Raw genomic sequence first — 25,971 nt, 5'->3', positions numbered from 1 at the left:
CAGTCTCCCGAGGGTCCTCGGAATTCAATTATTCCAGAAGTCAATCTTCACACAGTTTTGGAGCCGAAAAGTCGCACACAAAAATTCAATCCTTCATCATCATAACTGAGAAGGCCATGTACTTTTCCATGACTGATCCTGGAAATGTAATAGAAATATCAGGCACTGGGTTGAATACAGAAAAGATTTGCTAATGTTCCATCTAGACTAATTTAGACCAAAGTATAGGATTAATAAAAAAGCTTTTGAAATCCTGTACTCATTCTTTGCTTGAAGGGTGGTTGCATTAAATCCTTAAAGTTGCATCTGAGTCTCAAAAGTCAGAGAAAGACCATTAGTGAGTAGTTGTACTCTTCCAAGGGGGTAGCCCTGACTAAATGGATTGAGGGAATCCTTTACATGTAGCTCCCTTGCAGTGTTTTGGTGCTTTGTGGGAGCCAAATCCTTACAGATCCCTATCATCTCTACTTGAGCAGACACAGCTGTTATGGCAGGTGTTATTTTTAACTTTCAAAGTGTTACTGTAAGGGGATCAGTTTCAAGTAAGACAAAATTCAAAACTTAGATTTGAAGAGTTTTATTTTCCAGTAGGGATGAAACTAAGCTCCATAACATGGCATTGAAAAGCTGAATTATTGTGACTTTTCTCTGGCTTAGCTTGGAGGTGTACTCGAAGTTGAAACTTGTTCATAAAATTTTTCTGATTTATGTAGAGAATGTAGATGTACCACATCTAATCTTCATTCTATCCTGCATTTTCTAGATTTATTGAATCGTTGGATGTTTACACAGGTGGTGTTACAAAGTCAGGAAATGTACATGTTGACCGGCCTGAGGGTAGAGTAGATAGGTGTTGAATTAACAGGTACTTGCTATAGGTTAATTATAGTAATTAGCTACCCTTGAGATGGGATACATCGTATACCTGGCCTGCTGGTATTAAATGTTTCCTTTGTTGCAGTACGTCTTGAGAATCAAATTTATGGGCAATAGACAGAAGTGATGAAACTTTGAGAAGAGAAAATTACTTAGTCTTGTATGTGCAGTTGGCCACTAAATGTATCAAGTTGGCCTTTTTTGTGTATGCTGATTTTGCATACATAAGTTATGCATGTGTAAAATACCAAGAGGCTGGTAACACTTAATTCATACATTGTTAAAGTAAGGTACGGTAAAGTGTGAGATTTTGTACCTCTCCTGTATACCACCCACAAATGATTGTGCAACGATGAGCAGAACGCTGAGTCAGCAATTGCTATTAGGGTTTGCTGTGATAGACCATACTGTAAATCTTATAATATTTACGGTGTTTTTTTGTTTTCATCGCAAAGTCATCACACTGCAAACAATACAGATTTTCTGTCAGCAATGCATTCTATGTCCCCATCGCGCCGATCCTTTCACCCCCTCCCGCGAGATGAAGTCCCCTCAAACCTGAACGTATGTACAGTACCCAGACATGGCCTCCAGCCATTCTTCCAGGGTAGACTGAGTAATGACTGATAATATATGGACTGGAAACGACCATTCCCATTCTGCATTCGTCACTCTGACACGCCGAAATTTCCCTCCTTCCACGGCCTGGCGTCCAATTCCCCACACCTGTCGATCAGGTGAATCGTAAAATGATGCAACACTCAGCCATCTGTAAACCAATGGGACAGACAGATTTTACAGTCTACGTGGCACTGAGTAGATGTACACCCCCACAAATGTGCCTTGTCATCACTCGGCAGTTTTTCAAAGGTTTATGTGCTCTTGCACTTGGAAGAATAAACTGTAGGATCATGTGGGTATTTTCTTTGTCTCCCAGTGATGTTTTGATAGTGATGGCATCTGAGTGATATGTCAACTTCCTTAATATTCTTGTCAGAGGAAAAACATATAACAGTCTTGCATGATTTTTGAAGGAAGTTGAAGGCCTCAGGATTTTTCCAAGGTTTTGTCTCAAGAAGATATATTTTATTTGCTCGAGTGCCTACAAGATGGTACCCTGCTCTCATCATGTACACCTTGTATTTGACTACATTGTAGTAACTTGTTTCATGGATATTGTTGGTGACGTGTTATAATTACCTTCCCCAAGAAGGTTGTGTTTTGGGGGCTTTGTGTTAACTTTGTAGTTTGTGCAAATGATAACCTTATTTGCATAATCAATGAGAGACCTTTGTGAATATGTAAGTTGTAAAGGTTAACATCTTTTGGCGAAGGTATGAGGTTGCGGAACTCTAGTTTGCATTTTTTTTTCAGGTCATACATGTATCTTGATCCCACATCCATGGCGTTGCAATAAGGAGATAAGAATGACTCAGCATCTTCCGCAAAACGATGAATATGGTAACAGTTTTTGACAGCGTGTTCTAAAAGTGTTGTTCCTGTCGTTCCCTACAGGCGGAGCTGTCCCACAACATCAGCACCCTGTCAGACAAGGCCAGAGAGGGCAAGAACTTCCTGAGCAACCTGAGAGAGATGCTGGACCAGGTCCAGGTAGAGTATCCCATTCCATAGTCTTCTTGTGTTATACTAGCCTGGATGCCATAGCCAGCTTGTTAGCTTTTGTCCGCTCCCACTGATGGCTACCCTGTCGGCAGAGTCCTGATCAGTGGGAGCGGACTAAAGCTAACAGTAACAAGCTGGCATTCAGGCATACAGGTTAGTGTCGCACAGGGAAATCAGTCAATGCTTGATAGTGCCTTAACAAGGATACTGCTTAACAAGAATACTAGTTTTAAAGTAGGTAGTAATAATTATTATGACATCTAATCCTGACTGCAATGCCATCAATATATTTCATATACATTTAGTTAGATGAACATGATGTATGTTCTTCCTTGGGTCCAGACACTCAGTTACGTATCAAAACACTTTGTTGGATGAGCAGTGCCTCATCAGTTTGAAGACTGTAGACAGCCAGCAGCCACTTGTAGAAGCAGCAGCTCAGGCCCTCACAGCATTAGTTGGAATGAAATGAGGACTCTGGGCCAACCATTACCTATGGTGTTCAACGTGATCTAGTACTGGTCATTGGAAGGGTTTAGGTCACCCATTACAAGCTCATGGATGGCAGAAGTTAATGGGTTCTGTTAGGGGCTGGCCAGCTGATTGGAGAGGGTGTTATATCATCGTATTAGTGGTGGAAGAAATAGAAGCGTTCATCTGTCTTGGTCAGAAGTAATTCAGATTTGCCACTTGTCGTCTCCATAGACTTTTTGCCTGCGGATCCTGTGCGTTGGTCATGACCATCATGGCATACATGTTAGTCAGATGGAATTAGTCTTGAAGCGCCAGTGTTAGAATGAAGCGTCAGGCTCTCAGTTGTTTTTAACGAATCTTGACAGTGCTGGTGTGCTGCAGCTCGCTGTATGCAAGTGGTGGTCGAAGCTGTATTGAAGGTTCTTTGGCATGAAGCCTCATTGGCATTCTGCTCCCATAGGCAGATGCTTTCCCGTGCGGGTTCAGATTCAAATAGCTGGGTGGGGTTGTAACGAAGGTTCGCCATAAATTATGCAACTTTGCTCTACCAGGTTTTATATTATGTGTAACACGAAGAGCATGCTAATCAGGAGGAACTGATAAATCCACAGATTGAGCATTGATTCATTCGGGTCAACATGGGCGACATCCCAGGGGACATCCGTAAGGATGACTTTGGATGGTTGATATTGGTTACCTGTTCATCAGATTCCATGGGCAGAGGAGTTTGGGAGGTATTTGGCTGGCTGACGTAACCGTGACGGACAGTTAAAATTACTTATTCTGGTACTGTCAACAATAGCCTTCTCATAAGATTACACTTTGTGCACCTACTGTAATAATGCAGATTGAGGGAATAACAAAGAGGAAACAAAACACTTGGCTAAATCTCGACCCACCCAAAAAATAAGCCTTCGATTTTTTTTATTATCTACTAATAGATTTCTAGACTGAAATCCAGCCCATTTTACCTCCTCTATCTCTTCCTTCAGAGCGGAGGTAAAACAGAGGAGGTAAAGCATTCATGGCTGGATTTGAATCTGGTGAGCTTCTCTATTATTGACACGCATGCAAATCATACATGATGGGCAAAGGAGTCTTCAGTAGTGTCCCTGCTGGGAATCAGAATGAACCTGCAGTAGGTGATACATACATGAGTATCACTTCTACTTACATGTACCCATGACATTTCAAGGGGCTCTGATTCTTGAGATACCATCAATAATTTCTTGCCTCGTGGATTGGATGCTGCAGGAGAGAATGTCAAATGTCACCCGCTGTTTACTAATCTATGTTCTCTCTTGCAAACATATTGAAATGGATGTGTTGGTGCAGATGGTATGAAGCTATTGCTTAACTTGAGTGAAGCGACAGAGAATTACTGGTAGTTAGCAAATGTTGGTAAGGTCACACCAATTTAGCAGGAAATCAGTGGAGTGGGCAGGTGAAATAAGGAGAAGAACAGGTATTTCTGTGATAGACCTCAAGTGCCTCCAAAGTACATGTACTATAATTCAAAAAAACTTTTTAGGCATAGATAAATCTGTTTATCAAACTCTTAACATAACAGCCTATTAAAGGTTAAAAAGATCTCTAAATGAAACTTAGAAAATCTAGAAGACGATTACTTTCTTCAACTGATGGTGTACTAAAATATGATCATTTTGTGTTGTTGACATGTGCCCAGAATGGTACGTATGATTTTTTTTCAAAATGAAGCAGGAGAATATGAGACCTAGAATACAGGAAATTCTGGCTCAGAAATCAAACACAGTAATATTATATGTCACTGAGGTGTTTTGTATGAAGGTGCAGCTGACTACTGAACTTGAGGCAAATTGATTGGTACACACTGCTCAGACTCAATCAATAGAAGGGTGCCAGTAGGACAGACGATAATATTACATGATGTGTGCGGAGAATACTAAGTAGGTCTGTGAGGAGACCTCGCATGAGGGGATTTAGATCATGTGATTAGTCTCTACGTTCTGAATTCAGGATTGGTCATAATGCTCATTTACTGGGTATAAACATTAGTCCTCATTAACAAGGTTAGAAGCATGTCTTACAGTAGAAAATGTTGAAGAACTTCATATCGCTAGACAATGTTGAACCCATCACTACCTGGCTGAAATATGTGCTCCAGGCCTGTTGTTTATATTTGTAGCCAAGTGGGTTGTTCTTGCAACCAGGATAGTCTTGACTTCAGCTCTATTTCTATACTGTAGCTAGACTATGGTAGCTAGAAAGTGAGCTGTTCAGCTGAAAACTTAATAAAGACATTCAAATTGTCAACAATTTCTGCTTTAGCTCCAGGATTTTATTGAAATCTTACTCAATTCAAACATGAACCCCACCCAGATCATATTGCTGCTGCATATAATGGCATTTATTAATAATCATAATCATAAAGCATTCTCCCTGCCATGAAAGCGGAGCAGCCTCCTACTTGCACAGTAATTAAATGGGTCATCACCTTTTCAAACAAAGAATGTAGTATGTGACCAGACTACTAATGGAATGCCATAAAAACTATACCTCTCCTCCTGTCTTGTTGGGCAGATCATATCAGATTTCAATTTAGATATGAGTCGTAGAGTTTACGTATCCACCGTAATCTAATGGAGGCTGCTTATCGAGGACTACCACGTCGTTGCAACGGTAATGCAGAATGTCCTTGGTATGACCTTTCAAGGAAGGAGCTTCATACATTAACAGTGATGGTTCTTTGATCTTAGGCAGTCATTGTTGAAACAACGAGGCAGTAAACCATTTTCTATTAGTTTTAATGGGAGTACCATGGAGGAAGCTGATTGGCATTAACGATGACTGTATTGGGAAACAATATGGAGAATTGGTGGTAACATTGAGCATCATTTTACCATAAGGACCTTGCTATTACTAGTAGCATACAGTGTTGCCTACATTCTGTCTCTCTTTAATAACATTTAGATGCTCTGCCTTTTGTCTTTACCCTCTCTCTTGTTCTAAGCTGCTTCTTTGTCTGAGAGCACACTCTTCTTACTTGACTTTCTTACTTACTATTCTTTCATCAATATATGGGTATCTGAAGTGTCCTGTCTCTTGTCTTCTCTCCCTCTGTCTGAGATTTGGGTCTTCCTTCCCACTGTGTCTGTCTCCTGTCCATCTCTACGAATGAGGTATTCTTTAGGTACTATCTCTTCTTGCCTTGTCCCAGGAGAACAGTGTGGACTTTGAAGCCAGTCTGGTGGCCCAGTGTGATGCCATCATTGAGGCCATTAACAGGAGGAAGGAGGAGCTGATGGAGCAGATCCAGCGGGAGAAGGAACACAAGCTCCGCATGATGAGGGAACAGGTGAGACGGGGTACGCTATGAGATTGGGGCAGGCTGAGGTAATGGGACACAAGGAACATGGTATAGTTTTAAGGTGAGGGCAGTATAATGGGATACGAGGAAGACAAGCTGCGGATGATGAGGGAACAGGTGAGACGGGGTACGCTATGAGATTGGGGCAGGCTGAGGTAATGGGACACAAGGCTCAGTCTTGAAGGTATAGTTTTAAGATGAGGGCAGTATAATGGGGTATTAGAAGCACAAGCTGCGCATGATGAGGGAACAGGTGAGTTAAAAGCTTGGGGCAGGCTGAGGTAATCTAATAGATGGGACACAAGGTCAATGTGATGAGGGAACAGGTAAGACAAGGTATGCCAAGAGCATGGTCCAGGCTGCAGTACATGTAAATAACTGCCTTGTTAATTTGATACAAGAACACAAGCTGTGCATGATGTCAGGGAACAGGTGAGACAAGGTATGCTATGAGATTGGGGCAGGCCGCAGGCTGATGTTATGAGAAACAACAGAAGGTACATATGATGAGGGAACAGGCAAGATAGGGTAGACAAAGAGCTTGGGGCAGGCTGTAATGATGGGATACTAGGAACTTGAGCTGCGCATGATGAGGGAACAAGCGAGATGGGGTAGACAAAGAGCTTGGGGCAGGCTGTAATAATGGGATACAAGGCTCAGCCTTGAAGGTATAGTTTTAAGGTGAGGGCAGTATAATGGGATACGAGGAAGACAAGCTGCGCATGATGAGGGAACAGGTGAGACGGGGTATGCTAGAAGCTTGGGGCAGACCAAGGTAATGGGATACAAGGAACACAAGGTATAGTTTTAAGATAAGGGCTGTATAATGGGATACTAGGAACACAAGCAGCGCATGATAAGGGAACGGGTGAGATGGAGTAGACAAAGAGCAGGCTATGGTAATAGAATATTAAGAACAGAAGGTGTGATATTATGTGAACTTTTATATTGATATTGTTTTCAGTGAATTCTGAATATGTTTGCTGACAGGTATATCATACTGCTTGTATTTACAAGATTTGTTGATTTGTGATCTGATTAAAGTGCAACCACTGAAATTCAGAAGTGAGCAACACCAACAGCTTTTGTAAGACCAAAGCTACATCCTTGTCCATCGTTTGTGGCTGTAAAACTGTTGCCTGACTCCCCAGATCAACGACCTGACCAACAAGCTGCGACAGACAACTGGGTTGCTGGAGTACGCGCTGGAGATCATGAAGGAGGAGGATGCCGCAGCATTCCTTCAGGTACTGAATATGTTCACAACGTTCTTACTGGTAACTGTTACCATTATGCTTAATGTCAAGAATGACAATCATTCAAGGCAAGATAATTTTTGCGAGATCAGACTTCTTTACACTGTGACAATTGTGATCACAGGTAAACAGAAAATAAACTGATAGGCACATAAGACACAAACATGTCCCACTTCTTTGATTGTAGATAGGTTATCTAAGTTTCAAAGAAGAAAATCTAAAATCTGTAGACTTTTCCTAAGATGCCAGCATGGTTTCACCCCTGTAAATGCTTATGCAACATAGATAGGGCAACACTCCTGAGTTTGAATTAATTCCAATCTGCGATGTGAATTCAAAAAAGAACAATCTTTTTGTCATTGTTGGACTTGTTAAGTCTAAATCTTTTGTTGTATATATGATGTTGGACTGTTTTTTTGATAAGATTCTCTCACTAGACAAGTAAATGATGACAGCAGCCATACTGTACAACAGGAGTGATAGGTGAAGAATTGTGCAATACCTCCTGTAATACAGGCAGGCTCTGCAAGCTGCCAGAGTCATGATTGGTTTTATGAGCCTTGGCATTGCCTTGTAAGCAATCAATGGACATTCTTTATAGATAGGCTATTCTAGGGTTCTGTAATGGTGGGCTCACCTGGTATGAATGACATCTCAATACCCTACACCAGACAGGTGTAATATCTTATAAGGAATGAGAAGGATTAATAACCATGGAAGTTTTGGTGAGTTAGTACAGTGTGTACTCCAAATGTCATGTCTCCGGTTTTCTCAAAGAAGTAATCATCTTACACTGCCTTTACCCAGAAGAACAGAAGCATGTCAGCTTTTTTATCAATACTGAAAATACCATACTGGATATTTGCATTGCTGGATTGTAAACTGTAAGAGCCTACATGTACATGTACGTTACATGGAGATCTTATGTTGGCCTCTGGCCCTGGATTGGAAACACATCGATGAACTGTATAGGCATTTTAAAAACTTTTTTTTCCCCTGGTATCACTCTAACATTCTGTTAGGCCCAGAGACGCTATTAATACAGACTGTAAGATGATGCATGCTGCTGAGGTGTTCGGGGATGAACGTAGGGAATGAGATTTGACCGAGTGATTGGTGATGAGATGAAGGGATAAGATTTGATCAATAGACCTGCGGAGATTGCCAACAGGGAGACACCTGCATGTGTACAGATGACCTCTGATGAGAGGGAGGTTGGCAGGTGCATGTTCAATTGGATCTCTAAGGAGAAGAAACTGAATATATAAGGAAAATTTTAGATCAGGATTAACAGACTTTGTATGGTCATGTAAGATCAATATCATTTTTAGGCCTTGACGTAAGAATATGTTGTCAGAGGTCATAGAAATACATCTGAAACAATGGTAATGGGTGAAATATTTCTATCATATTCTGTGCAGTTTTCACATAACAGCAAGTTTATCATGTGTAATGTGTAAATTTTGATTCAGAAACCATTCACTTAAAATTCAGAGGGCACGAAACTGTAAAGTCGTTGGACGTTCAAGGAGTGGCATGCGAGTGATGAGAGCTTACTGAGATGCTTGCACTACTTTGCTGGGACACCCCTGTCTGACTGTTATGGAATGCTGTGGTGGGAGCCATGCTCAGAATTTAAAGTTTCGGTTGTTGCAAAATGGATGTGCTGTGGATCGACGTACAAGGCTTCGGAAAATTGTCTCTCCACAGGACATGGCTGTACATATTGTATACAGCATACCTGTAGAAGAGAGGGAAAAAAGATGGGACAACTATAAGGCATCCTGCATGGTGCTGTGTTAAGATGATACCACTATAAGTACTCTTAAAAGGATAAGACTATTAAGAACTACCAGTTTATCAAAAAGCAACCTCCTTTAAAAGCAGTCTAATGGACAGATTACTGTAGAGACAGAGGCTTGGAGAGGGCAATTTGTTTCTGACGTCGGCGATGCTCTATTACAACCTCCTGCAGAATATTGTCTTTCTGACTTAGCTCTCGCTTTAGAATTCATAGCACAGCATTGACATCTCGCCCCCTGCTCGGGGATTGATAACAACAGCAGCAGGGCAGGGATCCAAAAAGTAAAATCAGAGATTCATCTGTCACAGCACCTCGGGGATTGTGTAGGCATGTTCAATGCATTGTGCCAGGTACTGAATATATCTCACCCTGCAAAGTATGGATATTGGTTGTACAGCCAATAATTAGACCTGCAGTCCTGGTGAAGCAAGTCAAAATCACATAATCATCTACCCAGAAGATCTTTGATAGTGACGGCTACAGTTCTTTTCAGTCTTCAACTTGAAGTCAACATCAGATTGGTTCAAACGAGAAATAATCTAATATATGCTTAATATATTATTTTCCACCATCAGGTTGGTTCGGATTGTAGTGAGAAAAAAAACAGTTTGTTGTAAGATGTGTAGTTGTTTCAAGCCAGATCCTCCCACTTCCGTCCCAGGTTGCGAATGGTCTGATAAAGAGAGTGTGCAGTGCTGAGATGCAGTGGCAGAAGGAGGTTCTCCTGGAGCCCCACGAGCCTCCCGAGTTTGAACTGCAGCTGAACAGCCAGCCTCTCTTCAAGGCCATCGAACAACTCAACTTTGTACACACTAAAGGTAAATATCGCAACTGTTTGTTGTTGTAAGATTTTAAGTTATCATGGATATAAGATGTCCAATGGTACAATTGCCCTGCACTTGAAGTCTTTACACATTTCATTTTTTTGTCAACTTAGCTTTCTCAGTACTTACTCAGCTATTACTTGTAGCAGTAATGAAGATAACATATAATATAGTATTGCATGCAGTCTTTGGGATTATAATAAAGGTCTTGTTGATAGTCTAATTGACATGCATGTGTACGGGAAAGAACTTACATTTAGTTATTGTAATTGTGTAAAGCACCAATGGTTGAGTTGTTCAACTTATGACAGGCAGCTCTCGTTTGTGTTTCTTTCCTTCTTTGGAAAAACATAAAGCATGCTTGTAGATATTTCTTAAGGCAGGTGTCTGTCAGCATGTCTGTTTTCTGTCTAAAGCTTGAAATGTTTTCCACACTTTTGTGACTAACCCATGTTAATTGTCTATTCACAACTTGTGGCCCGGACTTTCCCCAACATGGCCTTAAAGAAGTCATGTATTATCTTTGATAGACCGGATCTTTCAATTGGGCACACAATACGATCATTTTCCGAAAGGGCAGTCACTGTGGTCCAGAAAATGGCAAAATTATCCTACTCTGGCTATTTCAGTCAGTGTATTGTAGATGCGCACCTATGTATTCAATTACTGTGGTGGATTTAAATGCATTCTAACCAAGACAGGAGTGACTCATAAAGATGTTCCAAGACAGAATAAACACCATATTCAGCTGTTTTCACTGTGGAAATGTCCATGTTGGGGAGAGAGAGCCTTTTTTCTTTGAAAAGAGAAGAAGAACTGTCCTACTAACATCACATCGTATTGGTCTCTCTTCCTTTCTCCTGTGCACTCTGTACTGGCTTCTTGTGGTGTCATCTGGGCGTGGTATGTATCTGGTTTGTTGCTTCGACCTCTCTGTGGTGGACATGGTGCATTTGGTGACGCTTCTGCAACCTGTACCGCGGTTCCGTCTCTCCCGTGTGAACGTTATTGACTAGGCTCTGCACGTGTTGTCACAGTCCCCGGCCCGCCCATCTTCCTCCATGAGGAATGCACCGTACAGAACAACAGCATCACGGTGTCGTGGCAGCCGTCGCCACGCAGCTGGGTGGACGGGTACGTGCTGGAGTTGGATGATGGGAACCAGGGGCCGTTCAGAGTAAGCAAACATTTTCACATTATTTCACACGTTGAACCTTTAGGATAACATTGCCAATCTTTATCAATGGCACAGGCAAGTACATTTAAGATACTCTAGAATAGAATAAAGAGAATGAATATTCTAGAGCAAAGAGAACACTAGTAGCTACACAGTCACTCACACAGTACTATACTGAGTAAGCAAAAGGTTTTACATTATTTCTGTAAATAGTTTCATCTTGTTCTTAAAGTCACTGGATGACAATTTTTTTTATACACAACCAAGACTTAGTGTTTTTACCTAAGCCAGTGTTTTGATGACCTTCCTTAGGGTGATACTGACTGGTTCTACTTCACACTGCAGCTAGATGTAACTTGGTCATGTCTAAAGAACTTTGTTATCCTGTTTATGTCATTGACTTAGTTTTAGCAAATGAATGTCAACATTACTGTATATACCAGTAGGTTAATGGCATGATATGAAAAAAAAAAGTATATTATATAAACTTTCTTTTGCTAAGAGGTTTATTTTCCAGAGAGATAATATTAGCGTGTATATCATTTATCGATCAGTCATACTGTAAAACTGAAAGTGCCTATCAGCCAGAGAGAGATTCAGTTCTTCAAGGCATTTTTGAACACATTTGAAGCCTCTGGAGTAGATGGTAAGGCAATTTTGAAATCTCTCAGGTCAGAAAGTGGATACTAATGGAACATTACAAAAATAGATGCATTCATGTCCCAGACCCTCAGAAGACATGAAAGTTTCATGTGAGACAGCATAATTCCAGTCGGGTATGTTAGAATAACAGCCAAAGTTTCTAATGTAAACAGTGATTTTATCCAAGCCGATGTCTAAAGAAAGAAAAATGGAGACGAGGCATGTAGCTGTCAGGTTCAATGATAAGCCTCCTTGGAAATGTGAAAAGTGCAAAACACTCTAAAAGGTTGATCTGTCAGTTTCACTTGTGTTTGAAACAGCAGCTCTCGTGGCATTGCCTTATTCGGTCCCATCATGACTTGTACACATTCTGTTGCGGGAAGAATTCATAAAAATGTCTGCTAAATATCCTTGAATCATATCTATATCTGTATCTTATGTAAAAACCCTGTAATGAACCATGCCTCTATCAGACTTCACCTTAAGAAATGCACAGATTTTGAAAGATCAAAGACTTAAGTCTCCAAGCAGGGGTTAAGTACCGGCTTGTTTTGGACATCATTTTAGGCACTTTTATCAGGCTTTCTATTTTGTCAGGTTTTAAAAGAAAACCTGAAAAACTCCAAAGCCATATAAAAATGCCAAAATAAGCCGGAGCGTGACCTTTGCTTGGAGAGTACAAATTATGCTTCGCTCAGGGTTGTGTTCTTGCATGTGTCTAAATGTCATGTCTGTGGTTGGACAGCACTGATCCTCTAGATAGTAATCCTATCAACCTTGTGCAAGATTAGACCTGTGGAGGGCACAGCCCCAATTTGCCTGTAGGGGTAAACATCAAGACCATGTCAGCAACAAGGCACTTCCCATGGTGCTTACTTCACATTCCTGGTGATGAGTTTCACTCCTTTACTGCTGGTACAAATTGGGTTTGTGGTCAGCTTTAGCCTTGGTGGTGAACTTGAGGGAGAAATATTATTAGATAGCTATCTGTCTGGTTTAATGTTGTCAGCTAACTTTGCCACTGATAGAAATGGAAGGAGTGAACTTGTGGTCTTCAAATTTAGATTATCCACATGCAAAAGCTATCTAGCATGTCTTGAGTTCCCCATTGCTGTTAGTGTTATACAAGTATACCAAGTATACTTTAAAAATAGATAATAATGGATGAATACATTAAAATTAGTTAAGTTGCAGGACAGCTTGTCGAGTTCCTTTTCATATAAGGTCTGTCAATAACTGTGAATTACATAGTATTACTTTTCAGCTCACGTCTCTATGGAATACCTTTCTGAGTCTTGTCAACTGAATATATTGACATGGTCTTTTCCTGTTTGATGAGGAACCAAACTCAAATCTATTTGACATGGGCTGCAAGGTCTGCATGTAGTATTAGCGGAGGAAATTGCACCTCTGTGATGTTCAATGTCCTTAAAAGATCATACCTTAGAAGTGATGGCGTGGTAATTGATGCCCTTTAAGACATCGTCGTCACCATCTTGAGTGACCTTTGGAAGAAAACGAGAAGGAATGGTACATAAGAGAAGATCGATGTGGCCCTCTGGGAACATTACCGCCGTCTAAGGAGGTGTGAAAGGCTCAGAAGTAGAGTCTTAAATTACCCCATGAAGGCATCACTTGGTGCAGCAACAGCTCGTAAATGTTTCATGTTGCTTGACTGTACAGTCAAACCTGTCTATAGCGGTCACTCAAGGGACTGGCCAAAACTGGCCGCTAAGGACAGGTGGCCGCTATGGAGAAAATGTTGATTAATTGACCACGAGTGACACATGTTTTCAGTACCCACTGAGATACATTTATTCACCGTACAGTACACATGTAAACAGGTAAGGCACATTTTAGAAGTTTGATTGTTGTTCTTTTACTCCTACTTAGTTAAGAACAAAATACATGTTGCTCAGTTGTCACTTACTGTTCGTTTTCGACTGTTTTCAAACATAAAATCGTGGCGACAATTTTCCTCTTGATGCGTTGGTTCGGTTCCCGCGTGGCTTGTGTTGATCAGCATCTACCATTATGCTAATAGGGTACTCAGAAGAAGGTTGCTCTTTTGAGGGCTTTTTGTCTTTTCAGAAAATTGCAACAGCCCAAATTTTACATCATAGTAATATCATCCACATTCATTTTGAAGCTTTTGGTTTAGTAATTATCCTCAGTGATACTTTGCAGCAAAATAAATTTAGTATATTATACCTCCGTAACAGTGGTGTCTTCCGTTGACCTTTATGCTGCTACCAATCCAGTTTGCGTGAAACACGTTTTGAGCACAATTTGGATGAATTCCCGGTGAAAACGGAAATTGGGCCGGCATTCAAACATTTCGCGAACTTATCCCATCAGGTACATGTGTGGGTTGTATTTTCCAAAAAGCTGCCGTAATATTTGTCCAGTCGAAATGCACAGAGATGGTCAATTTTACCTCGATGTACAAACGCTTGCCATGTGAAGAAAATTATTCTTGACTTCGCGTCAAACCATGGATTTTCTAACAAAGATAAAACATTCTGGTTTTCTTTATTATGATCCTATCCAGTTGAGTCCACATAAATTTGATAACTGCGTGAAAAAATGAAGATTTTGAACCCGGCGTGCGGTGGCGATGCGGCTTCTACCGGCGCGCCGTGACCGTTATCGGCAGTGTTACTGTACTCGCGGGACCGAAAATCGTCTGGCCGCGACCGCGTTGGACAGGTGGCCGCTATAGCCTAATTCTTAATGCTTATGTCAATGGGAAAAATCCAAGGGACCGACAAAAAGTGACCACTATGGGCAGGTGGCCGCTATGCAAAGGTGACCGCTAATACAGGTTTGACTGTACATCGATTCACAGTAACGGTTTCGAATTTGGGATTTTACGGGCTCTAACTGCTTAAAATGATGGTCTCCGTTTCCATGCCAAGGCCATAAGTCCATGGGCTATTGACCTTGCACGATCAAGTCATATAGCACCACACTCAGGAGATGCTTGTAAGGCAGTGGTGTAATTGATTGTGCCTAAATACTTACAAGTGCCAAAGGCATATCATCAAGGAATATGTATATGTACATGGAACTAAATGTGTATCGCACCATGGTCCTCTTCTTTGGTAGTGATATGACCTGCATTGATAGAGGTTGACCCAGAACGTACATTTGGAAAACTTTTAACTTCTTGCACTTGCGTCATGTTGATGTCAGCTTCGCATAGTTAGCCTTGTGGGATATTGTAATGAAGTGGATCAATACAAATGGGTTTTACATTGATATTTGAGGCTTATCCCTCCTACATTTTCAACTGCCCTTTCGTCGTGATCCTTGCCAACTGCCTACTTAATGTTTGAATAATTGACAGCTCGGCTCAATATACAACAGAATGATGGTAAGACGGGATTTGGGACCAAGGAATAAATCAATGTAAGATCCAATTGTGAGGATGTAACAGTTTCCAAACAAAGATGTAACGGTTTTCCAAACAATGGTTGTAATATTAGCAGGAAAGTTTATCTAAATTGGTAAATTACGTAATGAGATATAAACTGTTCTCCGTTGAGTAAAATTCCTAGAGTTGGAGAACAGTGTATTTCTCATAATTTTTCTAACAGGTGTTTTGGTTTGGTCATTTGAAGAAGAAACTGAGAAGAGATTAAGTTTCCACTTGAGTACTAGTAGCATGGATGTGCCGTCTCGTCTCTGTTACAAAATACCAACCCACCAACGCTACAAAATACCAACCTACCAATGTTATATTCTGTGTCACCATATTAAAAGTAAACTGTCTGTCTGCCCACAGGAGGTGTATGTAGGGAGGGAGACCCTGTGCACCCTGGATGGTCTACACTTTGACTGCACATACAGAGTCCGTGTCAAAGCCTTCAACAAAGCTGGGGAGGGACCCTACAGCGACTCAGTGCAACTTCACACAGCTGAAGGTAACGTATATTTTCCGTGCTGAGACTTAGGGCACAACTTTTCTCATTGTCTCTTTTTTGCTTTGAGTGTATTTAATAACTAACACTTTGCCTGTATCACATTCAGAAGGCAAACCATGCAGAGAGAGTAAAAGTCAACTTAAAGACATTTCGGCAACACAGCCCCGTAAATTGCTATAGCCTTTATTGCAAATGACCTTCATGCAGTGACCGTCGCCTTATTTTTTTGATGTAGCATACCTAGTAGACCCCGTTGCTTTTTTTCTGCCCAAACAGTGGCATGGTTTGCGCTGGATCCCAGCACAGCACATCCCGACATTGTGCTCAGTAACGACAACATGACTGTAACTTGTAACAGCTATGATGACCGTGTGGTCCTGGGCAATGTCGGCTTCTCGAAAGGCATCCACTACTGGGAATGCACTATAGACCGCTACGACAACCACCCTGACCCAGCTTTCGGCGTAGCCAGGATTGACACATTAAAAGATACCATGCTGGGGAAGGACGACAAGGCCTGGGCCATGTACATAGACAGCAACCGCAGTTGGTTCATGCACAACAATGCCCACTCCAACAGGACTGAAGGCGGCTTAGACAAGGGGTCCGTCATCGGGGTGCTGCTGAACCTGGAGGAACACACGCTCAGCTTCTACGTCAACGACTGCATGCAAGGGCCCATCGCATTCCGAGACCTCCACGGAGTCTTCTTCCCCGCCATCAGTCTGAACAGAAATGTACAAATGACCGTGCACACTGGACTGGAACTGCCAGACCACGACTCCATAGACGGGGAATAAGTGCTGGAAGCACTGGTTGTCGCCGACATGAACTTCTCTGAAATACACTTGACACTTTCTAACAACAGTAGCATAACTACCGTCTGCACCGGTAACTCAGGTTGATCTAGTGTTCCAACAAAACAACCAGTCTGGGGTTTTCAGCTTTATCTTTTACGCTAAACATGATCTCTGTGTGCTTCAAACAAGATGTTTCTGTGACAGTACAAAACACCAGATGGTTAATTTATTTGTCTTATCCAGTATTTTCAAGAATATTGTTTGGAAAATGTTGAGTAAGTTTTTAATAGGAACAGTGGTGTATGTTGTCAGCAATGATATAGTTCTGTATTGATTTGTATCGAGATGTTGCAAGTTTGTCAGTACCAAGACATATTCTACTTGTTAATCTAGTTTTAATTTACATTACCGATAAAGGTGTTATGTTGGTGGTTTAATTATACAAATGTATGTGATTTTAAATCACAAAGAAATTTTGTGAGGTACGGTACCAAGATATAGTTTTGTCAGGTATGGTACCAAGAATTTCTTGACACTTTTCCTTACAAATGCCTGTCCACTCATGAACACCAAGGTTGTGACTAGCTCCAGGAAGATAGGTACATTGTATGCGTTAACATGACATATGACATAAGCTGGTGTGACACTGGCTATATACATGTAGATACAGATACAGACTGTGGGGATATAGGACGCTTGTTCTTGATTCGTCCATTTTTCTTTGGTAACAATGTCTAATACGAACTTCTCACCAGTTCCCCATATTTTTGGAGATTTACACTGCAGTTTTTCATTAGCTTCTCAAAGACACCCCTTCAATATCTCCTGCAGTGTACCTCCCTACTGCTGTGGGCACTTCTCAGGCAACCATGAGACAGAACAGTAGTTCCATTGGAAAATTTGATCAGTTACGGCTCAGTTCCATCCTTTTGACCCATCATAGCACCTGCATTGGAGACAGAACAGCCATTGGCACCAGCCAACTAATACAGTCATGTACGATCACATGAGCAATCACGATACTTGTCAGTGAAGGGGTTGTGCCCGTGGTGCTGATTTGCCATCAGTAACAAATCGTGGGATTCCGTGTGAAACTTGACAGGATCCCCATCAGGTGGAAGTGACATTTCAGGGTAAAGAGGGGACTATGAATCAATGGGTGGAAAAAAAGATATGAAATTTCAGCACTTAATTGGAGATGGTGCCAAACACTGTAGACATTTTTTTCTGAACCATATTGCTCTACCAACACCTCCTCTGCATACATCTTTGCAGCCCTGCAAAAATGTCACGTTCACCAAAGTGTACTTGCTTGCAGGATGCATCTTTCATAAAAAATAAATTGTTCAAAGGTGCTAACATTGAAAATGCCATTTGATTGTGCCATCAGCCATAATGTGAACTCTGCATTACAGTACCCACTGTTCTATATCTTCCACACAAAACAATAGAAGCAGTATATGCAGTGCAGCTATGTATACAGAATGATGTAGTACACTTGGAAAGACAGCTTTTGCAAGGTCTGGCTTTGAATCTGGGAACTAGAAAGTAGATGCTACTGAAATGTTGCAAAGTTTAAGGGTTCTTTTGGAACATGTAGGAAAGTTATAATACCGAATGTAACATGACAGATTATGAAAGAACAATAAGGAACTATGATGTAGATGTATAAAACATGTAAATACTGCATGTATACTGGGATAGTATGGAGCTGTATAACTGTTGCATATGGGCAAGAGGCTGTACAATGTGATGCTGCACTCCTAGAACTGTTCACTTTGTTCTGTGGCCTCCAGAGTGCCAAGATAGGTGTTAGTGCTATAAAGTATGATCTGGAGAGGGTTGTATTTCTGTAAATAGGTTGTAGGTATAGAGTACTAACCAGAGTTTTAAGAGGAAGATTGGTGTCTAGTAATCCTTGGAGTTTAAGATATATTTGGAGATAACACAACAGTATGGTACAAATCCATGCTGTCCATGTATATTGGTAGGCACTCTGAGGAGGCTGAAAATAAGAGGACCACTAGGACTAAGTATGTGCCAGTAAAGTAAAAATCTTACAGCCAAGATCCATTTTCAAATAAATAAATAAATAACTAAATGAAAAGAAAATGTTGGGGGACTTATTTCTGAGGCTTAAAATGATCCATCTCTATCGGTCGCGAGGAAAGACAAAGATTGATGATAAGGAATATTGGGACGAGCACCTAATCAATAGTAGCCTTTTTATGAAAAACAGTTTAGCTGATACATGTGTCAGGAAAACAGAGATGTATTAGATAGGAATACAACTATGACAATGTGAAAAATGACACTCTATAACACTTCTTCTGTGAATGTAACATAGACAGAAATTGCTTTGTCCCTTAGTTCTAACTTTATGTAAACATTATTTACTCCAGACTTATGAATGTTCTTTTGCCCGAGTAAAATGCCTTGGTTTCAACGTGACAAGCATTATGGGTATTATGTTTGATGTTAATTTTTTCCTACACTTGTTCTGTGTATGTCAAGGCCCATAAGAGCCTAACAAAGTATGATGTTCAGTTCGTCTAAAAACGATGTACTATTTTAACATTACTTAAGACATCTTGAGATGTAACGTTACTGTGTATACTGCCAATGATGTAAATGATCAAAAGCACAAGTGGTATTGAACAGTGAAACCCATTACATATAATGGTAAAGGCTGTAAACAATTCTTCTCACAAGAGAGAAAAATGTATGATATTCCATGTCTGTGGTTCAACCATAACCATACATATGCCTCTTTTTTAAGTATCACAAATGTGTCAAGGTTCCAGGTGAACTTATTTCATCATCAATCAAACAAAGATCAGTTGTTCTTTAAAATCACGTCGAGGTGAAAACGTTTCACAGCCATTATGGCAGTTAGGACACACTGTATTACCTGGTAATACATTTTTGTCTCTGGGTATTGTTGTGCAGTAATCCTGCATCGATTAACTGGTACAAAAAGCCAAATATTTGATACATGGATGGATGTGGTCATGGTCCAATCACAGTCATATAAATAGGATATAGTAGAGCAGTAAGACAATTACAAATCTCACCATATGACCGCCAGTGAAGACTATGTGTACTGTCATAGCTTAGGAATTGTTTCTACACTTTTTGATGTTTTGTAATCTGTGGAAAAATGTGCAAGTTCATAAAAATGTTTGGTTCAAAGTTTGACTTTGTTGTGTTTAATTGTCTCTTGCAGTCTCTGATACTATAGTGGAGAAGTTGCATGACACCACCATTCCCCCCTCCTGAGGTAAACATTTACACATATAAGTGATAGCCTGTGTTTCACACAATACATGCACCCTACTGTCCAGAGCATGGGCCAGTTAGTCGGGTAGGCCACTGTGAGTGACATTTTAATCAGTCTGGAAAGGGAAGTGACTTGGAGCCAAGTGGAGCTACGGTCAGGGCGGATACCAGGCTAGGGGTTCACATTCAGTGAAGACTGATAGCTTTCAAAATGGATATAAAGATAAACATGTCAGGCCCAGCCTATTATCAGCATCATAGATGGCTAACTACATAGTACATGTGTATAGCATTGCTGGCTATAAACCTTGCATGATCAGATGTACAACAATGTAGTCTACTTTCGACAGTACACATGCTCTCTCTCCATTCAGCCACATGTGAACAGACTCAAATACAAGAGATCACTGTGATGTTTGTTAGTAAAGATTTAATATCCAGGATTACATATACTTGACATGTTTGTCACCTTCAAGTTGCAGCATCAGATTTCTGATGGAGTATGTGTACTTCCACACTTTCCAAGCACATGGAGGATCACTGAATTCTGTCACTGAAACCTGTACAAAATGAAATTAAATCAGTTTTCAATGACTGCGCCTTAGTAATTTGTTACCAGGATGGTAATATTAACTTTTAAACTTAAGCATACAAATGTTTGAAATCAATACCAACATAAGAACACAACATAACAAATCCCATAAGGGAGCTTAAGGAATGACAAGTCTGGTGTACAATGTACTAGTATATGTGTAACTGCAATGCTGTTGACAATGTACTGCAGTTCACATCAAGATGGTTAGGTGGCAGAAAACAGCACTTGCACACAACACTGTCATGCCTGTGGCTCAGTATCAGTTATAGAATATAAAATAAACCATATGTTGTAGGTCTTTTAAAAAGATATCATCATCGCCACAGAAAATCAAGTGCACAACCAAAATAACAACAGGACAGAAAATGGGTCATGTACCTGTAATCTATATAAGGTCCTTGCTGAAATGCAGGCAAGTACTCCCTGTGAGCAGAGCAGGGAAGCAGTCTTTACATCATCTGTAGGTCCTGTTTCATATTTGAAGGTACACCCAAATGTTAGAAACGCAGAAGACAATTACAAGTACTAGTATTAACATAACAAAATCAGTGTACCATGTACCATAACATGGTCTCTAAACATTCTTTTAATTCGTTATAGTTTCAAGTTTAGCTAGAAAAAGATTACAATGGTGGTTATGCATGGTTCACAGGAATTTGGGAACTGTGCATTTAGCATCTCAACTGCTGACATCAGATTAGAGGGACATGTTCTCTGCACAACAGCTGAACTGTCTCAGACACTAGATCATCACTGTCAACACATTGTGAGCCTTATGTACCATCCACACTCAGCAATGACATGCACATTTACCACTGAGGCCATGCTGCTTACTCTCCAAGCAGAGGAGTGGGTCCGGCTGGTTTTTGACGTGTTTTTTTTCACCAACCCGGTGAGATAAAAAATATATGGCAAAGTAGGAATTATGTCAATAAAAACGCCTAATAACATGTCAAAGACCAGTTGGACCCACTCCTCTGCTTGGAAGTAATGCTGCTTCACACACTGCAGTGCACTCCCAGCTTGCCTTATCAAAGGTGTGGTATGTTAACTTTACTTTTTTTTTACCATTCTGTTGTAATGAAGGGTAACATTCATCTGCATCAGCTGTAAAAGCTTCTTTCTTCCATGTTGTACTGTTACAGTGTACATGTAGTTCTGGGGGTGAGAAAAAAGACTTGTTGATACATTTTCAACAGTCTGAGTACAAACAGACCACTTCAAATGGAAGTTGTAGCTATCCTTAATTAACTGAAAGCTCAGGTAGTGGTACATGCATGGTTCACCAGTGGCTCATGGTGCCAGTATGTGTGCACTTCTCATCATCACTTCCTCAGTATGGTTTACTACCTTGTTTAAAGCAACCTACATGGGGATTTAATTCTCAGGATTACAAATAATATCTTTGACATGTTTTTCACCTTCAAGTTGTAGCATCAGACCTTGGATGAAGTATGCGCACCTGCACACTTTCCAAGCACATGGAGGCAACACCAAATTGTCTTCACCTGTACAAAATGAAATGATCAGTTTTTAATAGATGGGCCTAAATAAGGAAGGGCATCTCAATTGGGGCTACACCCGTCTTTCGGAAGGAACATGTCTGAGGAGGTGATTCAATCATGTTAAACTTAAAGGGGAAGGGCTAGCAAGCCCTTGTAAGAAAATATACCCTGCTAGCTACTACTACTACTACTACTAGTAGAAACAGCATATGCACCACTAGGCACTACAACTAAATCATTTGCGACAATGGACAAGGCACGTAATAATCATTTGATGGCAGTATTAACTTGAAGCATACAAATGTATGAAATCATTACTGTCAATCCCCCCCAGGAATGACAAGGTGTGTTTACAATGTACCTGGTAAGTGCAGTTCACAGTAAAATAGTTACATGGCTGCTGCCTAACTCTGTACCCAATGGGGAATCGGGTGCCAAACAGCTGCTTCAGAATCAGAGTGATAAACGTTAAGATATATGAGTAACACTCGTCATTGTGGCTCAGTATAGCGTATAAAGAAAACCATGTTGTAGGTCTTTTCAACATTATCCTCATCGCCACAGAAAACAAAGCGCACAACCAAAAAACAGGAAAGCAGGTGGTTCATGTACCTGAAATGCAGGCAGTTGCTCCCTATAGGTGGTGTCTTTGTTACCAGCTAGAAGCAGGACAGTTGCATATTATTTGTAGGTTCTGTTTTATATCTGAAAAGTACATCCAAATGAACAAGAGTCATTACATGATCTTAAACATTATTTTTTGACAACAAAAAAAGCTTACATTACAATGGTGGTTATGCATGGTTTACAGGAATTTGGGAACTGTGCATTTAGCATCTCAACTGCTGACATCAGATTAGAGGGACATGTTCTCTGCACAACAGCTGAACTGTCTCAGACACTAGATCATCACTGTCAACAGATCATTAGCCTCATGCACCTTCCACACTCAGGAATAACATTTACCTCTTCTTAGTACTACACACTCGTTCTCATTTACATGTACACATTTTGTAATCTCCGTTACGCAACTGCCATTTTTAAAAGCTAGAAAAGTTTTAAGTCGTCATAAAAACTACAGTTTGACATCTTATATGTGGCATATCCTAATGCCAGGAACGTCGGTAACAGAGATTACAAAATGTGTACATTTAAATGAGCGTACAGAGGCCATGCTGCAGTGCACTCCCTGGTTACCTTTTTAATGATGTGGTACACACATTTACTTTCCATACCATTCTGTAATAATGTATGGCAAAATTCACCATTTGCATCAGCTGTCATGGGCCTGGCCCTCTTCTTCCATGGTGTACCGTACATGAAGTTCTGAGGGTGAGAACAAAGATTAGTGACTACATTTTCCACAGGCATAGTACATACATGCTACTTCTTGAGAATTATACTTCTTAGAATTGGAGTTGTAGCTCAGGTAGTGGTACATGCATGGTTCACCAGTGGCTCATGGTGCCAGTATGTGTGCACTTCTCATCATCACTTCTCAGTGTGGTTTACTACCTTGTTTAAACCAGCCTATAGGTAGGTCTATCCACAACAAATCCCCAAAGTTTAGTGCAACTATAGCTTAACTGTTGAACATGTCCAAGTACATGTTAAATATCCAAGTAAAGATGATTCTTTTATGAGAATGCTGGTCTTTCACTATGGGAAAAGCCCTAAAGAGACAGAAGCAAACTTGCTCTGAATAAATTACATTCTAAAGAGGACAAACCTTTGATCACCTTTAACAGCACAGGTATCCGTGATGATCAAATGCAGCAGCATCAGACTCTCATCATACATGACGTATTTGGGTTTTATAGCAAGCCATATTATTTCCTCAAACTTTCAAAGAGTCTTAGAGATACACTGTCTTCAATGATTGAGAGCTATGTACAACTGACAAATGATGATCAATGACTTTCAGACAATGCCTTTTCATCATCTGCACCAAATGAGTACGCTGTAACTACAGGTGAAACATCTGCAACAAACAACAGCCTCTTCCCTTTAACACAACCTGAAGCTAAACAGTTAACCTTTGACCCATGGTCTATGTTTTGAGAAATGTGGCTTTTCACAGTCCCTGCAGTTCCAGCAGCACCTTCATCTTTCACTACCTTCTTGCCATGCTTGCTAGAAGAAGTAGAACTTGCAGCATGTGATTTCTGGTTGTCTGCAAGATCCCATAAAATTATTTTTCCATCATTGCCTGCAGATACAAGTGCGTCGTCTACTTCGAATTTTGGGAAGTGAACTTGGGAAACTCCTTGTGAATGTCCCTGAAGTGACCCTGTGTGTCGAAATGACTTCTTTCCTTCAACTTTGAACATCTGAATATCTGAGTTCCCCAGCCCACATGCAAACATCTGTCCTGACACATCAACAGAGTGAACTAAAGGGGGATTGCACATGTAGGCACTAACCGGCCCATCTTCTGAAACAAAGTCCTGCATATTACAGATCTTTAACTTCTTTCCCCTTGAAAAGTCCCACAGTATGACATTTTGGTCCAGTCCCCCCGAGACCATTCCCCAGGTTTTCTTGGGGCAAAACTTTGCACTTGAGCAGATGTTTTCATGGCCACGTAATGTCTTGAACAACTTTCTCCCTTCAAAGTCTATAATCTTAACTTCACCAGAGTCATCACAGGCTGCCAGAAAGTACTCTTTCTCGTTAAAGTTAACTTCGTTAATTTCCTCAGAGTTGAACTTGAACTGGTGAACTGCCTTTGCCATGTCCCTTGAGTCATACAGGTGTACAGACTCTCCCACTGCTGCACACAGCACATGCGGCTGCTTCACGGAGAAGCAGACTGAGGTGACGTCGGCATCCTGAAGCCCTGAGACTTGATGTAGAAGACCAGGCTTTTCGACAGACCAAAGGCAGAGCTCTCCACTCTCCCCACCGCTGGCTAACACACCGTCCACACTGCAGGCCAGGCACAGCACACTGTCCTGGTGGCCGCCTGTGAACCTGCACTCCTGTGTCATGGCTTGCTCCTGCATACTGGCACAAACATACATGTGTTTCAACACAACTGTATCAAACAATTCGCTGAATTTGAACTGAACATTAGGAGGTCTCCTTGCTTTGTCAGTTTGTCACAGAAGTTCAGTTTATATAATAAGTCACCACCGGGTTGAGGGTCTGCCTTCTTCTTCGCTCAAACATCATCACTTCTTGGCAATTCATTTTCAGATCATATACAAGATATACCTATTTTATATTTTCATGTAACCCTCCACCCAAACTCTACTCTATAAACATCACTATCCTTCCAACAGTTTAGTTTGAGGTGTCTACCTCTAGCTAAGGAGGTTTTATATAGAAAACCTTGCTCTAGCTAGCTTCTTCACCTATGGTTGCCCACGTGTGCACATGCATGAAGTGAGTTGTGAGTCAAATCCTGCAGCTTGTTACATCATAGAAACAAGCGAAAAGAAAATCACATCGTTCTCTGGTTTCCAACATATCCACAATCCAGTTTTAAAGGTCTCTTTCGGTGATAAACGAAAAACCTGGACAAACATACCAGCGCACTCTTTCCGACTCCTACCCTCCTACCCCTCCTCAGACATGCAGACCTCAGCCAACAGCTTCTGCATAATTACTGACCTTTGACCTATGTCCAAGCTGGAGCAGTACTATCCCCCGATTACTTTACAATTGGTAAAAATTGTGTGTTTTTCATGAAAGATTTTTCATAAATGATGGATAATATTTCGTTTAACCTACTTTTAAAATAAAATAGTTTCATAATCACTATGTACCCATAATGCGGTATTAAGTCGTGTTATGTGTCAAAATATTCGATTGGTGGATAGCTGAAATTATGCAGGCC

At 40.8% G+C, this 25,971-nt stretch overlaps 2 protein-coding genes and 1 non-coding gene across 9 annotated transcripts in view; 1 reads left to right on the top strand and 2 right to left on the bottom strand.

Moving 5' to 3' along the window:
• Positions 1-19,943, top strand: part of LOC136433650 (E3 ubiquitin-protein ligase TRIM9-like) — a 45,687-nt gene extending 25,744 nt beyond the window's left edge. The window contains exons 2-8 of one of the 5 annotated variants that reach the window (XM_066426057.1): positions 2,392-2,487; positions 6,173-6,310; positions 7,474-7,569; positions 10,044-10,200; positions 11,223-11,383; positions 15,813-15,951; positions 16,228-19,943. In XM_066426057.1, the coding sequence (XP_066282154.1) occupies positions 2,392-2,487; positions 6,173-6,310; positions 7,474-7,569; positions 10,044-10,200; positions 11,223-11,383; positions 15,813-15,951; positions 16,228-16,751 (1,311 nt within the window). In that variant the 3' untranslated portion in view covers positions 16,752-19,943. The other 4 variants (XM_066426058.1, XM_066426061.1, XM_066426060.1 and 1 more) reach the window with 4 other exon arrangements.
• A 497-nt stretch (positions 19,944-20,440) lies between these two features.
• Positions 20,441-25,761, bottom strand: LOC136433654 (WD repeat-containing protein 53-like). Of its 3 annotated transcripts, XR_010755648.1 has the most exons (7): positions 25,663-25,761; positions 23,396-25,136; positions 22,743-22,835; positions 22,047-22,133; positions 21,694-21,783; positions 21,004-21,092; positions 20,441-20,590 (listed from the first exon to the last, which is right to left on the bottom strand). XR_010755648.1 is itself a non-coding variant. In XM_066426066.1 (2 exons), exon 2 carries the CDS (start codon positions 25,118-25,120, stop codon positions 24,041-24,043), a length of 1,080 nt encoding a protein of 359 aa, XP_066282163.1. In that variant the 5' UTR covers positions 25,121-25,129; positions 25,663-25,739; the 3' UTR covers positions 23,696-24,040. The 3 variants fall into 3 exon arrangements, 2 of the variants coding, with proteins under 2 accessions (XP_066282163.1, XP_066282162.1); XM_066426066.1 differs by lacking the exons at positions 20,441-20,590; positions 21,004-21,092; positions 21,694-21,783; positions 22,047-22,133; positions 22,743-22,835 and having other exon boundaries at positions 23,696-25,129; positions 25,663-25,739; XM_066426065.1 differs by lacking the exons at positions 20,441-20,590; positions 21,004-21,092; positions 21,694-21,783; ... (1 more) ...; positions 22,743-22,835; positions 25,663-25,761 and adding an exon at positions 25,487-25,631 and having other exon boundaries at positions 23,696-25,136.
• LOC136434212 (small nucleolar RNA U54) lies at positions 22,625-22,691 on the bottom strand. Its single transcript, XR_010755712.1, has one exon. It is a non-coding gene; the product is annotated as a small nucleolar RNA U54 (small nucleolar RNA).
• Positions 25,762-25,971: the final 210 nt, after the last annotated feature.

The sequence above is a fragment of the Branchiostoma lanceolatum genome, chromosome 4, assembly GCF_035083965.1.
Source record: "Branchiostoma lanceolatum isolate klBraLanc5 chromosome 4, klBraLanc5.hap2, whole genome shotgun sequence".
Lineage (NCBI taxonomy): Eukaryota > Metazoa > Chordata > Leptocardii > Amphioxiformes > Branchiostomatidae > Branchiostoma > Branchiostoma lanceolatum.
This window is presented reverse-complemented; position numbering and strand designations above follow the sequence as displayed.